The 15,372-nt window shown below is 38.6% G+C and overlaps 3 protein-coding genes across 4 annotated transcripts; 2 read left to right on the top strand and 1 right to left on the bottom strand.

The window, feature by feature from the left end:
• Positions 1 to 2,362: 2,362 nt before the first annotated feature.
• On the top strand, positions 2,363 to 6,606 carry LOC108811100 (E3 ubiquitin-protein ligase MBR1). Its single transcript, XM_018583153.2, has 8 exons — positions 2,363 to 2,587; positions 2,679 to 2,716; positions 2,887 to 2,949; positions 3,039 to 4,619; positions 4,953 to 5,003; positions 5,337 to 5,435; positions 5,516 to 5,659; positions 6,188 to 6,606. Exons 4-8 carry the CDS (start codon positions 3,090 to 3,092, stop codon positions 6,317 to 6,319), a joined length of 1,956 nt encoding a protein of 651 aa, XP_018438655.1. The 5' UTR covers positions 2,363 to 2,587; positions 2,679 to 2,716; positions 2,887 to 2,949; positions 3,039 to 3,089; the 3' UTR covers positions 6,320 to 6,606.
• Positions 6,607 to 8,232: 1,626 nt separating this feature from the next.
• Positions 8,233 to 10,142, bottom strand: LOC108811102 (uncharacterized). 2 transcript variants are annotated; one of them, XM_018583156.2, is made up of 2 exons: positions 9,985 to 10,142; positions 8,233 to 9,845 (listed from the first exon to the last, which is right to left on the bottom strand). In XM_018583156.2, the coding sequence occupies exon 2, from the start codon at positions 9,834 to 9,836 to the stop codon at positions 8,415 to 8,417; it is 1,422 nt and encodes a 473-aa protein (XP_018438658.1). In that variant the 5' UTR covers positions 9,837 to 9,845; positions 9,985 to 10,142; the 3' UTR covers positions 8,233 to 8,414. The 2 variants fall into 2 exon arrangements, with proteins under 2 accessions (XP_018438658.1, XP_018438657.1); XM_018583155.2 differs by having other exon boundaries at positions 8,233 to 9,848; positions 9,985 to 10,141.
• A 957-nt stretch (positions 10,143 to 11,099) lies between these two features.
• LOC130495694 (uncharacterized) lies at positions 11,100 to 12,095 on the top strand. Its single transcript, XM_056987166.1, has one exon. It carries the CDS (start codon positions 11,100 to 11,102, stop codon positions 12,093 to 12,095), a length of 996 nt encoding a protein of 331 aa, XP_056843146.1.
• The last annotated feature ends 3,277 nt before the right edge of the window (positions 12,096 to 15,372 follow it).

The following is a 15,372-nucleotide window of genomic DNA, read 5'->3' as shown; positions in this document are numbered from 1 at the left end:
AAAGACGAATTTTCTCTGATACCACTTTTTTAATTGAATGTTAAATTTGTATTGATCAAGAAAACTTTTTTTACATCAAATGTAGCACTCAGATTCTTAACTCCTTTTTTGAGAGGAGACTTAATTTGTTCCTAACATTCTTCTCAAATATTCTTTTAAGCACTTGCACCTGCACATAAGTTTTGCCATGTCTTCTTCTGTTTCTCTCCTCCATAATACATGCACAGCACATTGCGAAGTATAACAAAGGCAGAAAGCTTTCACAATTCCAAGCCCCATGTCTAATATGATCTCATTTGAGTTCTGACCACTTGGTTGTATATGAGTGTTTTAGATTCCTAGCACAAGAAACTCCGAAATTTGTGACGAATAAGAGCAGTCGAACAAGTGGTTACACGACTCTGGAGAAGAGTTACAGAGGACACATCCATCTTGCCATTTTATCTAAGGTTGATAACCAGTTTAACATTGCTAGCCACAAGATGAATCCTTAAATGACAGCATTCTCCACAGTTGCTTCCCAAGTAATGTTAGGTTGAAAGCTTCGATATCTTTGAAGCCTAACCCTCTATTTGCTTTCGGCTTATTCAGATTGTAACGCTCCGACCCGCCCATGGTTAATGGGCCACCCACGCCCGCTCTCTCGGCCCATGGGTTACATCCCATCCGACGTTCGGTAGTTAATTTTCTAAAGCTCGAAATCATTGTTTACTGACCCTGCAATCATCACCCGACATTTTCCCGTGCTTTTGACCTCACTTACACGGTATCGCGAATCACTTCCCGATAGGTCATCCATCATTCCACTACTCCAGCTCAAGCACGCTTAACTCTGGAGTTCTAAACGGATGTGTGACGGAAAAGGTAAGTCAACTTTGGTGACATAGGTAGCCAAATCAATTCTCTTAAGCCTTTTCACATATCACAACTCGGGATGTTACACAGATGTTCCCAGCTCTTCCAATGAATGCCTTTGTTCTCCTTCATGTTCCTCCACCAAAATTCCGACATAATGGACACAATCTTCCTACAGACTGTCTTGGGCAGAAGAAAACACGACAACGTATAGGTTGGGAGGGCCAGAGCTACCGCTTTTAACATCACCTCTTTACCAGCTGGACACATGAATCTCGTCTGCCAACCTTGTACTCTCTCGCTCATTCTCTCCTTCAGGTAGCTAAGTATAGACACCTTTGACCCTCCAAAAGCTTCAGGTAGTCCCAAATAGATGCCCGCCCCTCCCTCCTGTTCTATCCTCATCGAAGTTTTGATCTGATCCCGCCTCTCCCGGGGAATATTTTTGCCAAAATAGATGCACGATTTCTGATAATTGATCCTTTGACCAGAAGCAAAGCTATAGGTACTCAGAATGCGGTTTAGGGATCAAGCTCTCTATTATTTCCTTTGCAATAAAACAAGCTATCATCCACATACAACAAATGAGAAATAGCAGGAGCACCTCTAACTACCTTCAAGCCCGTAATATCTCCTCTTTGTTCTGACCTCCTTAACATTTGCACCAACATTTCAGTACATATAACAAAGAGATATAGTGAAATCGGGTCCCCTTGTCACAAGCCTCTTGATGGCTTGATATCCCCATATGGTGTCCCATTAATCAGAACCTGATACTGAGCAGATGTGACACAGACCATTACCAGTTTGCTCCAATGCTCTGTTCAACACCATCTTTAAGAAAGACCACTCTACACGATCATACGCTTTAAAGATATCGGTCTTCAATGCTATAAATTCCTCAGAGCATTTGTTAGTTAAGTTCAGAGTGTGAAGTAACTCATGAGCCACTAAGATATTATCATGTATGATCCTTCCTTCAATAAAGGCTGCCTGCCTTTCTGAGATAAGCATCAGGAGGATCTTTTTGAACCGTTTGGCTAGAATCTTTGTTATAATCTTAAAAGCCACGTTACAAAAACTTATTGGTTTGGCTATCTAAATAAGGAAGATGTTGCATTCTTAACTAAATAACTTTCCTTATGTGCATTTCTACCCAAATAACTCTTTTTTTATTGGTTGAACTAATTTTATTTAATGGTATTTTTATATAACCAAAATAAATTACATAAAATTTTGTGTTTTTTTTTAATTTTTGTGAAAAAACCTTAAACTCCAATTAAAATAATACCAAACGAGCACTAGATTTGTTTGTTTAGGGGTCAAAATCTCTTAAAATTAATTTGAAATAGCTTTATAATATTAAAATTTTATTTAATAATTAAATTACAATTTTGGAACTTGTGTGTATGGGGGTCAAAATCTTTCAACGTTTAATTGCAATTATTTTAAGAAAAAATATCGAAGAAAACAAATGTCACATGAAATCTGAACGTCTCTTATCTTCTCCTTGCCCCATCGTCGCTTATGTGTTTAGTTTTCTAAATAATACAAAAATTATCTTCTTTTCCATTTCATTTGTCCGGAGAAAACTTTTTGCCATTTTTAAAAAACAAAAACGAGAAGGAAGACTGAGAATCGTGCATAGGAAAAGACACCCACCCATCTAATAAGTTTTCAATTTCGACGAAGATACGTTTTTTTTTTACAATTTGATCTTGATTCTTTCCGGGTAACCACCATCTCTCTCAATTTTATTTTTCTTCTTTTAATCGGTCTCTTCGTCGTTTAGATCGTTCTTGATTTGATGCATTTTGCGACAGGATGGGCAGATCGGGAGATTGATTGACCACCACTTTAGGTTAGCAAGATTTGATTTTTTTAATTTGGCATCTGATTCGATTTGGTTTTTTTTTGGTAATAGGATTGCTAATCTCCCACCAACTTAATTGCCAAGATCATGTTTTTATGTTTACTAAAATGAAGTTCTTAATAACGCTTTTTGATAAAGATATTTTTAACATTATGCAGAAAGAAGCTAATACTTTTGGAGCTAAGCAAAGCTTGAAGTCTGCTCCTGTGATGTTCCTAATGGTAACTTGTTTCAGTTTTGTTACCTCCATTTATTGCTTATGCGTATTAATTTTCATTATCGACTGCTTCTTCTGTTTGTGTGACTCTAGGCATCATTGTAAGTTTTGATCGAGTGCTTGTGGTCTAGAGTCAAACCAGTTATGAATCCAATGCAAGGCCCACGGAATAATGATGTGAATCAAGGAGATAATGAACCTGTTTATAGCACAGAGAGCTCTTTGATGAATCATCCCTTAGTAGACAATGAATTTTCAAACAGTGGTACGCCTTCAGGACGACCAAGTTCGACTTCTCAAAATCACAACTGGTGGAGATTTGGGGAGTCCAGCTCAATGGAGGCAAATCACCAGTTGCCCCAAGATGGGTATGGAGGGGTTCATTCTGCTGGTTACATCAGAGATGGGCCTTCTTTCTTGCGCGGTTCAAATTCAAGCTCTAATGCTATGCCACAGCATGTGAATATGAGCATGGACATGGACAGCGATGGTTATGGTGCACAGACTACTTCCGGGGTCGTTTTCCGTCATAGTAACTATGGGAGTTCATTAGGAAGCTCTTCTGTTCAGGCCGCTGGAGAGAGCAGTAGTGGTCCCGCTGCCTCTTCCTTGGCTCTTTGGGGTTCGTCCTGCAAAAGAAAGGCTCTCGAAGGAGTTCCTAGCAGCTCATCTCCTGACTGCGTTTCTCAGAACGAGAATGCAGGTCGTTCTCATTATGGTGCTTCCAGTAGCTTAACTTTGGCTACACCCTCACAAAGTTCTCCCAATGTTGCTAATCATTTTGGCCGGACAGAACCACCCATGTTTGGAACTAACGGTGGTGGTGGTAGAGCGGTGGTTGCAGCTAATGCTTTTCATTCTGTAAGAAACACTGACACTTCATCTAGACCTGGCAGGAGATTAAATCCGAGGCAGCCTCAGGAGTCTGTAGCATTCAGCATATCACTTGGTGGGAGTTCAGTGCGTCCCACTGGTTCTCTGCAACAGAATATACTATTAAACGCTCCTTCTTCTGTAGATCCTCTAGATGTGAGATCAACATCATTCACTAGTGGCTCAAGCAGTGGTGAGAATCAGACAAATATAGTCCATCACCCTGCTTTGACGAGGAATATACACCAGTTTGCTTGGGATGCTTCTCGAGGAAGCAGTTCTTCGGGTATCGAAATGCCACATTGGGAAACACCAAGAAGCAATCCTCCAGAGCAACCTATGTTTGCACCTGCAACTGACATTAGAAACCGTGTGCATGATCAATCTATGTGGAGTTTCGCACGTGGGAATCCTGTAGATTCTCCCTTTGTTTCTCGAGCAGGGCCGAGTTCAGCTATTCATGGGCAGCAGCAGCAGCAGCCAAATCCCCCATGGATTCCTCCTCAGAGTGCCCCAATACATAATCCAACGAGAGCATCAGAACTTTCTCCTTGGTCTTTATTTCCTAGCATTGAATCTCAAACTGCTAGTCATGGTGCATCTCTTCCCTTGATGCCCACAGGTCCTTCTCTGTCCTCAAATGAGGCTGCAATGCCATCTAGTTCTAATAGCCGGAGCCATCGCTCACGGCAAAGAAGATCAGGGTTGTTATCTGAGAGACAGAATGAGCTTCTCCACTTGCGTCACTTAGGGAGGAGCTTAGCTGCTGACAGTGATGGAAGGAATCACCTTATCTCTGAGGTATGTTTTCTATTCTTAATGAATCTGTGTAGCATCTTTCACTATCTTCTTAACAGCCTATTTGTAAATCCTTCCCACAAAAAGCATCGCATGTTATGATTTTAATTTGTGGTTTGTAGTTTAGTTTGTCTTCCATTTAATTTTAAGTCTTCTTGTGATTTTCTCTTTGGAGCTAGAGCAGTTTGGTGCATTCTGATATGACTTAATGCAAACCATAGTAATGTGTTACGTTGTGGGAAGTGTTTGTTTTCTACATATTGTTTTGTAAATGTTTTGTGCACTTCGGTAAGAGTTTTAATAGTGAGTTGTACTCTTTCCTCTTTTTGTTCGCAGATACGTCAGGTGTTGTCCGCCATGAGAAGAGGAGAAAGTTTACGTATTGAGGTATGATTGTGCAAGTGATTCTCTTGTTAGTGTCAGTCAGTTAATAGGTACAACACTTTCCGTTTCTTGGTAGACTTGTTTTCCTGAAGTGTGTTCTTTCAATCATCTGTGCCCTGGTGCAAAGAAGTCCTGCCCTGAATAAACGTTTTCGCTTTATAACCTTTAAACCATAGTCTCCTGCAAACAAGTGCCTGACATCTTTGTAGCTGCAATATATCATAGTTTTAAGTATTATTGGTCTCACATTATGAACACTTGTGAGTTCCTTGCAGTTTTTATTCCTTTGTGAAGCAACACATATGTAGCTTACCTTCCTGTTTCTCGATTCGATAGGATTACATGGTGTTGGATCCACTTATCTTCCAGGGTATGACTGAAATGCACGATAGGCATAGGGAAATGCGCCTTGATGTTGACAACATGTCGTACGAGGTGAGTATTCAATTTCTTTTTGACTTGACTGTTTAACCGCAATCTTTCCATTTGCCAATGTTGTGTGGGAATGAATGTAGGAGCTATTGGCACTTGGGGAACGCATAGGGGATGTGAGCACTGGACTAAGCGAAGATGTCATTCTGAAAACAATGAAACAGCACAAATGTACATCTTCTTCTCCTGAGTTGCATCAGTACATGGAGCCTTGCTGTATTTGTCAGGTAATTGAGTTATAAACCAAGAGTATTTGACTCCTTATCTACTGAACATTGATCATGCAATCAGTATACTCGCTTGGCCAGATGGCCATTCCTTACGCGATAGTTACGTAGTTAGTGAGCATAAAAGATGAGAAAAGTGGTTTTATTGTTTCTATATGCATGTGGAGTGAAATATGATTACTACAGATAAGATAGGTTGGACCAGAGTTTGTTCGTTGTGTGGTTTTGTTTAGGAGCCTTCTGAGATGTTTTGATAGGTTGAACCAGAGTTTGTTCGTTGTGTGGTTTTGTTTAGGAGCCTTCTGAGATGTTTTGACATGTTTTCATTGTAGATGATGTGCCATAGGGCGAAAACTAAGATCATTTTATTGGTAGAACCAATGTCGTAAGAAGAGTTATGCTTTCGATAAGAATGGCAATTCGGGATAACATTACTTGATTAAATTAGTTTCTTCTGTGTCTCTACTTAATGTGTCTCTACTTAAGTCACGAACTGACGTGGAACTGTTTTTGGTGCTGTTTTGACAGGAAGAATATGCAGAAGGTGATGATCTTGGGACCTTGGAATGTGGCCATGAGTTCCACAAGGACTGTATCAAGCAATGGGTCATGCTCAAGAATCTCTGCCCAATATGTAAGACCGTGGCATTAACAACGTGATGGTATACTATCTTGACTGCGCATCCCGGCTTCCATTCATCATCATCCTTGTGATGCCAAAAGTAAACAAAAAAAAAAAATCTTAAAGAACTGTTCTATCTATCCCTATCCCTATCTCATATCAAATATTTTAATTGTTATGCTTGCTCGTTATGTCACTGTTTAAAGAACATTATGACAAAATTCATAACATATCCATGGAGAAAGAATAATTCACTAGAATCCTTTGTAATTGTTGATAGTTGATTGTTGGTTTCTTAATAACATGCCTTTGAATTTCTTACAAAGATTTTTGTTTTCAAATTTCACAAAATTCACAATAGAAAGGCTTAAACTACAGAATCATATACTTTTGTCCGAAGGAAATAGTAGAGAGCATTTACAAATAAAAGAGTTCACATTGCTGGTTCCCAACGAGAGGATAATTCCCCCGTTTTTTTACGGGAAAATTCTTTAAAAATATACTAACTAATTTCTATTTAATAATAAAATACGTAAACTATTTTGAATTCCCTTTAATATAGAAAATAATTTTTATTATCTATTAAATACACAAATTTTTGAAATTTGTAGATTTATACATCGTTTTAGACGCCGTTAATTATATTTAGGAAGTGATGACAGCGTTAGTGCTTAATTAAACACGTTTTAAATTGTAAAAAGAAAATTCTTTAAAAATACACGAACTAATTTCATTTGCTAATAGAATACACGAACTATTTTGGATTCCCATTTAATACACGAACTAATGTTTATTTTCTGTTAAATACACAAACTTTTAAAATTTCTAGATTTTAGACGATATCAACTATGTTTAACATTATTTAGATGATGTTAATTATGTTTTACAGAAGTGAAGATGATGTTAGTGTTTAATTAAACGTGTAGTTAAAGTAAAAAAAAATTCTTTAAAAATCATATTTATAGGTTATTAGCTTTCTTCTCCATTATACACTTCCATCGTATAATTCTTTTTTGATAAATTTCAAATGTATTGACCATAGTAAAAGAATATACGTACAACCTAATCGATAACACTAAACTTATGTATCATAACGTAAGTTAACCTTGATTGAATCATTATCAATAGATTCAAAACGAATAATAAGAATTAGAAATATATAAATGTAAATTAATTCCAAAATCAATAGCTCGTTTAAAAAAAGACCTGGTTTTCTTCGTCCTTTTTACGACATGGAAATCGAATCCACTTCGAAGAAGAAAAGATCAAAGCAAAGAAGAAAAAAAAGTTTGAAGAATAAAAAAACGATTGAAACCGATTAGGGTATCAAACTCGATTGAAACTAATTTGAATTGGAACTCATTTGATTTGAGAGGTTTTGGATGAGGGTGAGAGTGCTTTTTACACTTAACCACATGTTTAATTAAAACAGTCGTGATATTCTGTTAAACATAGTTGATGTCATCTAAAAATCGATGAAAAAATCTAGAATTTTCAAAAGTTTGTGTATTTAATAAAAAATAAATATTAGTTCGTGTATTAAACGGGGATTCAAAATAGTTTATATATTTTATTAGCATATGAAATTAGTTCGTGTATTTTAGTAGCAAATCAAATTAGTTCGTGTATTTTTAAAGAATTTTCTTTTTACAATTTAAAACGTATTTAATTAAACACTAATGCCGTTATCATTTCCATTAAATATAATTAACATCGTCTAAAACAATGTATAAAATCTGTAAATTTTAAAAATCTGTGTATTTAACAGGCAATAAAAATTAATTCGTATATTAAACGGAGATCCAAAATATTTCATGTATTTTATTAACAAACAGAAATTAGTTTATGTATTTTAAAGAATTTTCCCTTTTTTTACAAGAATCCTTTGTAAATTGTTTCATAGTTGATTTCTCAATAACATGCCTTTCAATTTCTTACAAATATTTTCTTATGAGAATTGACCGGTAGAAATGCTTTAAACTACAGAAACAAAGCTTATCTAATAAACTCTTGTGCCTAAGGAAAGAGTAGAGAGCATGTACAAATAAAACTAGGCCTGCTCAGGCAAAGCGCTGTCATTTGCTTGTTCCCAGTGAGAAAGAAAACGCACGTGTCATCAGAGAATGGGCTCCTCTAAATGGCGTTGATGAGTTTGGTCCCTGTAGCAGGATCTTCATATATGGCAACAACATCGCCGAACTTGTCAAACAGCTGCTCCAACTGATCCACGCCCATCTTTATGTAATCCAGTGACCTCTTGTACCTTTGCTTGTATACTGCCTCAAAACAATCCATCCCTACCTGACAACCATAGCTAACCATAATGTCTTGCAGCTCCAACTTGAACTCTTCCAGGCTCCTCTCGCTCTGAGCCGAAGAACCAGTATCCGAGAGTTCATCAGATGAGACACCTCCATTGGTAGTAATGGTGGTGATATCTTTTCCTTTATTCTCTCTCCTCAGTAGAACCACAGGCGGAGGAGAAGGAGGAGAGACACGGCTCGGTCTGCAGCTCCGAAGATAAACAAACCTCTTGTTGCCTTTACCATCCACTGCAATCACATCACCCATCTTCTTGAAAAGATCCACAAGCTTAGGCGAACCATAATCCGCAACAAAAAGCGGTTTACTAAAATTCCTTTGGTACTCAGAAGGAACACGCATGAGAGGCATACACCCACCCGAAAGCTCCAAAAGCTTCACTAGCTGCCCCTTCAAACCATTCAAATCTCCTGGCGCCACCCACATGGTGGACTCAAGGTGACCAGGAGGAGGATAACACGACGGCATCATGCTGCTACTGCTAGTACTACACTCATTCTGAAACTGAGAAACCATCAAAGACGAAGCATCTCTATAGAAACTCTGAGACACACCTCTATAAAGAATGGTCTCATCTTCATTCACACCATCAAGATTATTATTACTACCACAACCCATTAGATAGGTCCCAACACGAGGCTTGGGAGACGGCACAAACCCTTCGCCGTGAACAATACTCTGCCAGTCCCAAACAAACTTACCAGCACTAGTCAAAGCCGGGTTCACGTAGACACCAGAAGGTATAATAACAACCACATTGTGGCCACGTTGGCCAAGCACGTGAAGCGCAGGGGCGAAATCGACATCACCGGTTATGATGACGATAGTGGAAGGAGGAGGATGGTCAAGGACGAACAAGAACATGTCAAGCAAGATAGCTTTATCAGCTGCGTCTTTCCTACCGTTCGGTACGTCGACGAGTTTGACACCTGTTCTTTGGCATCCTTCTCTGACGCGGCGAGGGAAGGCGTTGAAGTCGCCGAAGGCTGAGAAGACAACCACCGAGGAGCCGGAGAGGACTGGATGGAGTTGGATAGCGGTTCGTATGTTGCTCGCTACGTCTTCGGGACGTACGTCGCTGGGGACGGGACAGTTTTCGATGTCCCATAGGACTGCTAGAGGAGGAGCTTGGCGTCTAGCCATCAGGTTGAAATCGCTTGCAAAGGAATCAACGGAGACTATCGCTGTTTCTGATGGATTACAAGTTGGTGACATTGATTTTTGTATCATCATCAATGTCTTCTTCTATGAACAAACCAACAAAAAAGACAAACACTCGATTAGGTTTTTTCGAGTATGGTTTTTAGCTACGGATGAAAGTTTTCTTCAGCGTAATTAGAGAAAATTGAGATGAAGATTAAGCAGATCGAAAGCATAGTACCTGATGCAGGAGTGAGAGACGGATCTTGAAGATGGAGAGATTGATTTCACGATTCTGCAGAATCTTAAGGGAAAGATGATATTTCTTTCTCCGGCGGAAAAGGAAATTAAAATGGTTTGGGAGCTTTCTTTCACCGACTCTCTTTCTAAGGTTTCTCTTTCGTGGGCTTCTGTAGTACCCATAAAAGCCCAGTTTCCGCCATTTTTTTTCTTCTTTGAGAACATTTTTCTTTTCTTTCAAACCTTTAATCTTTTGAAGATTTATTATATAAAGAAAAATGCAGAAAAAATGTTGATGCTGTTAAAGATGATGATTATTCATCATGGAAACAGATGTCTCACTCTCATCAAATGTGTGTGATTATCACTATACACATGTCTCCACAGCATGTTTCTTTGATAAATATCTGAGACCATAACCGACTTTGATGGGTTATAAATACCCCCTTTCCTCTTTCTTTATGTATAATTGTGACACAAGAAAGAACAGAAATAAATCATCTTTTGACTCTCTCTCTCTCTCTCTCACGTAATACATATATATAATACAAAAATAAGTTCTTCACTTATAATTTTATAACACGTTATCAGCACGACGAGCTTTCTTATACCGACCGTTCTTAGACCAAGCAAGCGAGGTGATGTTTAAATTTATGTCTTAAATATATTTAATTTATTTAAATTTTTATTTATTATTCCGGAGTGAGAGGCTAGGCCTTCTCCGTTTATTTTCCGGGATGATAGGCGTTGCCTTCCCCGGCTGATCGTTAAGATAGGCTAGGCCTTCACGATCAGAGAAACACATGGTAGGTTTTACCTCCGTGAATAAAAGGTTAAAAATGGAAGGCTAAGCCTCCTCGGACCTTGATTAAAAGAAAAGGTTAATATGGCCGACTATGTCGCCTCGAACCTTTGAAAATGATCAAATATGGAAGTCTAAGACTCCTGGATCATATGGTGGGCTGGACCCCCAATTTTATTTATGTTATTTAAATTTCTGCAATTTAATTTTACGCAATTTAATTTTTGCATTTATTTTATGCTTTTAATTTCTGCATTTATATTATGCTTTTAATTCTCGTCTATATTATATTATTATTCTATGATACAGTAATCATGTCGAATTTGACAAAGCTCGAAATTAATGCCCTGGATATTACGGGAAATAATTATATGACCTGGGCAGTAGGTGCAAGAATGCACCTAAGAGGTAGCGGGCTTTTGGAAACCATCGATAATACTAAAACGGTGTCGGATGAGAAAAAGGCTAAAGCCATGATATTTTTACGACACCACATACATGATGGTTTAAAAGATGAATATATTACGAAAGAGGATCCTGGGGACCTCTGGCAATCTCTTAAAGAGAGGTTTGATCACCAGAAGTATGTGATCTTACCAAAAGCCAAACACGAGTGGATCCATCTCCGGTTCCAGGACTACAAAAGTGTAAGTGAGTTTAATTCCGCTATGTTCGGAATTACTTCAAGGATGATGTTATGTGGAGAGAAAATAAGTGATTATGATATGATCGAGAAAACTCTCTCCACATTCCATCCTGAAAATGTAGTCCTGCAGCAACAGTACCGGGTGAATGGATTTAAGCGTTATTCGGAGTTGATGCAAATCCTCCTTGTAGCCGAACAAAATAATCAACTCGTGTTATTAAACCATCAGGCTCGTCCCACTGGATCTGCTCCATTCCCCGAAGTGAATGTTGCATCATCCAGTTATGATAATTGGAGAGGACGAGGACGTGGACGTGGTCGAGGTCGAAATCATGGTCGTGGGAGAGGACGAGGAAGAAGATTCCGTCCGTATGATGAAAGAACTAAAAAGGACTCCCAAGAGAATGAAAGGGGCCGGGATGATAAAAGGCAAACAGAAAAGGTTTGCTACAGATGTGGCATGAAAGGTCATTGGGTACGTACCTGTCGTACGCCAAGACACTTAGCCGATCTGTATAAAGAATCCCAGAAGGGAAAAGAGAAAAATGGAGGTGAAACGAATTTCATCTCTGATGAACCCGGGCCATCCTTTCATGATTTAAATGATGATACTCATCTCGACGTATCAGATTTTCTTGTTGAGCCAGAAAACATCGATGTGTGATATAAGATCGATGTGATATAAGTCTACTGTATTATAGTATCGTTATCTTTTGTTTGTAAAATAGATGTTATGTTTCATGTTTCATGTTTCATATTTTATGTTTAATAATATATGTTTTATAAATATTTTAAATTCAGAAAGAATGCCAGACTTTGAGACTTTGGATGGAGATATGTGCTTGGCGGATAGTGCGTCAACGCACACGATAATTAAAGATAGAAAGTATTTCTCCAGTCTCAAAATGAAAGATTACGCTGGAAGCGTAACTACAATATCTGGTAATGCAAAGATTATTATGGGCTCTGGTAGAGCAAAATTTTCAATGCCAGGGGGAACAATATTTGAGATAAGTGATGCATTGTATTCCCCCGAGTCTCATAGAAACTTATTAAGTTTTAAGGATATCCGAAAGAATGAATATCATATTGAGACTATGAGTAAAGATGGCATTGAGTTTCTTTGCATTAAGTCCGAGAGGAAACATATATTGGAAGAGTTAAGAATGTTATCCTCTGGACTATATTGTACAAAAATAAACATGACTGAGTCCTATGCCGTGGTAAACATGAAGTTTACTGATACATTTAAAATCTGGCATGAGAGGCTAGGACATCCTGGTTCAGTCATGATGAGAAAGATAGTGCAAAACTCGAATGGCCATCCGTTGAAACACGGAAAAATTTTGCAAACGGGCGAGTTTACATGTAAAGCATGTTCTCAAGGAAAGTTTATAACTCGGCCATCACCAGCAAAAGTAGGCAATGAATCACCAATATTTTTAGAAAGAATACATGGTGATATATGTGGGCCGATTCACCCACCTTGCGGGCCATTTAAGTATTTCATGGTATTGATTGACGCATCTACTAGATGGTCAAATGTGTGTCTTTTGACAACACGAAATACGGCTTTCGCAAAGTTCATTGCCCAGATAATAAAGCTGAGAACGCAGTTCTCAGAGTATGCCATTAAGAAAGTAAGGCTTGATAATGCTGGTGAGTTTACATCGCAAGCCTTTGATGATTATTGTATGTCAATGGGGATTGATGTAGAGCATCCAGTTCCCCATGTGCATACACAAAATGGCATGGCTGAGTCGTTGATAAAACGGTTGCAGTTGATTGCAAGACCGTTAGTCTTGAGAACAAAGCTCCCAATTTCTATATGGGGTCATGCTATTTTGCATGCAGCTGCACTAATTCGGTTGAGACCGAGTGCATATCATAAGTACTCCCCATCACAATTGGCATCTGGGCAAGAGCCAGATGTATCCCATCTCCGTGTTTTTGGGTGTGCGGTCTATGTTCCGATAGCTCCGCCACAAAGAACAAAAATGGGCCCACAAAGGAGATTGGGAATATATGTGGGTTATACGTCACCAAGTATAATAAGATATCTGGAACCAGTAACTGGTGATATGTTTACGGCAAGATTCGCCGATTGCCATTTTAATGAGGATGAATTTCCAGCATTAGGGGGAGGAATTAGAGAAATTCCTAAAGAGATTACTTGGTGTACACAGTCGTTGTTACACCTTGATCCCCCTACGAATCAAAGAGAGCTGGAAGTTCAGAAAATTGTGCATTTGCATAAATTGGCAAACCAGTTACCAGATGCGTTCACAGATACGAGAAGGGTGACGAAATCATATATACCCGCTGAAAATGTTCCATCAAGAGTTGTTGTTTCTGGGGAACAAACTGATGGAAACAAAATAAGTGAACCTGGGGTTCAGTTAAAGAGGGGGAGACCAGCGGGTTCAAAAGATAAAAATCCCCGAAAGAAAAAGAAATTGGTTGAACAAAGTGAAAAGGTTCCAGAAGAACCTGATATTGAAAAATGTCTGAAAGAAGGCATAGATGAAAAGGTTCAAGAAGAACCAAATAAAGATAAGGATCCAGATGACGAGGAGAGAACAGAAAAGTATGAGATTTCCATCAACTACGCCCTTGATCAAAAGTTATTGATCAGAAATAAAATAAAAGATGTTGATGGAATGTTCTCCTTTTCTGTGTCCAAAGAAATAGATCACGAAAGTGATGACCCCGATCCAAGGTCCATTTTAGAATGTCAGAAAAGACATGATTGGGAGGAGTGGAAGAAGGCCATTCAAATTGAATTACTCTCCCTGAATAAAAGGAATGTCTTTGGACCTATCGTCACAACGCCTGAGAATATAAGTCCTGTTGGGTATAAGTGGGTATTCATGAGAAAAAGAAATGAAAAGAATGAAGTAACACGATATAAAGCCCGATTAGTAGCCCAAGGTTTTTCTCAGAGACCGGGAGTTGATTTTGAGGAAACGTATTCCCCGGTAATGGATGCAATTACGTTTAGATTTTTGATGAGCCTTACGGCGTCAAAAAATCTTGAAATGCATCTCATGGACGTTGTGACAGCTTATTTGTATGGATCGTTGGATAATGATATATATATGAGACTCCCTGAAGGATTGAAAATGCCAGGGGCATTGAAAGAAAAATCCAGGGAGGTTTGTTCGGTCAAGTTACAGAGATCACTATACGGATTAAAGCAATCCGGACGCATGTGGTACAATCGCTTAAGTGACTATCTCTTGAGTAAAGGATATGTGAACAATGCGATATGTCCCTGCGTTTTTGTTAAGAAATCGTCATCTGGCTTTGTGATCATCGCTGTATATGTAGATGACCTGAACATGATTGGAACTCAAAAGGAGGTTGATGATGCTCGAACTCATATGAAAGAGGAGTTCGAAATGAAAGATCTCGGCAAGACAAAGTTTTGTCTTGGGCTCCAGATAGAGCACCTCCGAGAAGGAATATTTGTGCATCAATCAAACTATACGAAAAGGTTATTGAAACGCTTTCGTATGGATCAAGCGACTCCTTTGAGTACTCCAATGGTTGGTAGATCTCTCAATGTTGAGAGTGATCCTTTTAGACCCTGCGAAGATAGCGAGAAGATATTAGGTCCTGAAGTACCTTATATGAGTGCTATCGGTGGGCTATTATATCTGGCAAACTGTACCAGACCTGATATTGCTTTTGCAACTAATCTCTTAGCAAGATATAGCTCTGCTCCTACTCACAGGCATTGGAACGGAATAAAACATTTATTCCGTTATTTACAAGGTACAGTTGATTTAGGGTTAATGTATATTAGAAAACCCGAGTTTGGTATGGTTGGTTTTGCAGATGCAGGATATTTATCAGATCCTCATAAGGCTCGACCGCAAACCGGTTATGTTTTCACAATTGGTGGAACCGCGATCTCTTGGAGGTCCCAAAAACAAACT

The sequence above is a fragment of the Raphanus sativus genome, chromosome 6 (genome assembly GCF_000801105.2).
Source record: "Raphanus sativus cultivar WK10039 chromosome 6, ASM80110v3, whole genome shotgun sequence".
Classification (NCBI taxonomy): Eukaryota; Viridiplantae; Streptophyta; class Magnoliopsida; order Brassicales; family Brassicaceae; genus Raphanus; species Raphanus sativus.
Note: the sequence above shows the minus strand (reverse complement) of the source record. Positions and strands in the feature narration are given on the sequence as shown.

What these genes read in the sequence shown, in the direction of transcription:
- LOC108811100 (XM_018583153.2), top strand. Translation starts at nt 3,090, where the DNA reads ATGAATCCAATGCAAGGCCCACGGAATAATGATGTGAATCAAGGAGAT. An exon ending in GGAATCACCTTATCTCTGAG is followed by an intron (nt 4,620 to 4,952) that starts GTATGTTTTCTA and finishes TTTTGTTCGCAG; the next exon opens with ATACGTCAGGTGTTGTCCGC. An exon ending in TTGACAACATGTCGTACGAG is followed by an intron (nt 5,436 to 5,515) that starts GTGAGTATTCAA and finishes GAATGAATGTAG; the next exon opens with GAGCTATTGGCACTTGGGGA.
- LOC108811102 (XM_018583156.2), bottom strand. Translation starts at nt 9,836, where the DNA reads ATGATGATACAAAAATCAATGTCACCAACTTGTAATCCATCAGAAACA.
- LOC130495694 (XM_056987166.1), top strand. Translation starts at nt 11,100, where the DNA reads ATGTCGAATTTGACAAAGCTCGAAATTAATGCCCTGGATATTACGGGA.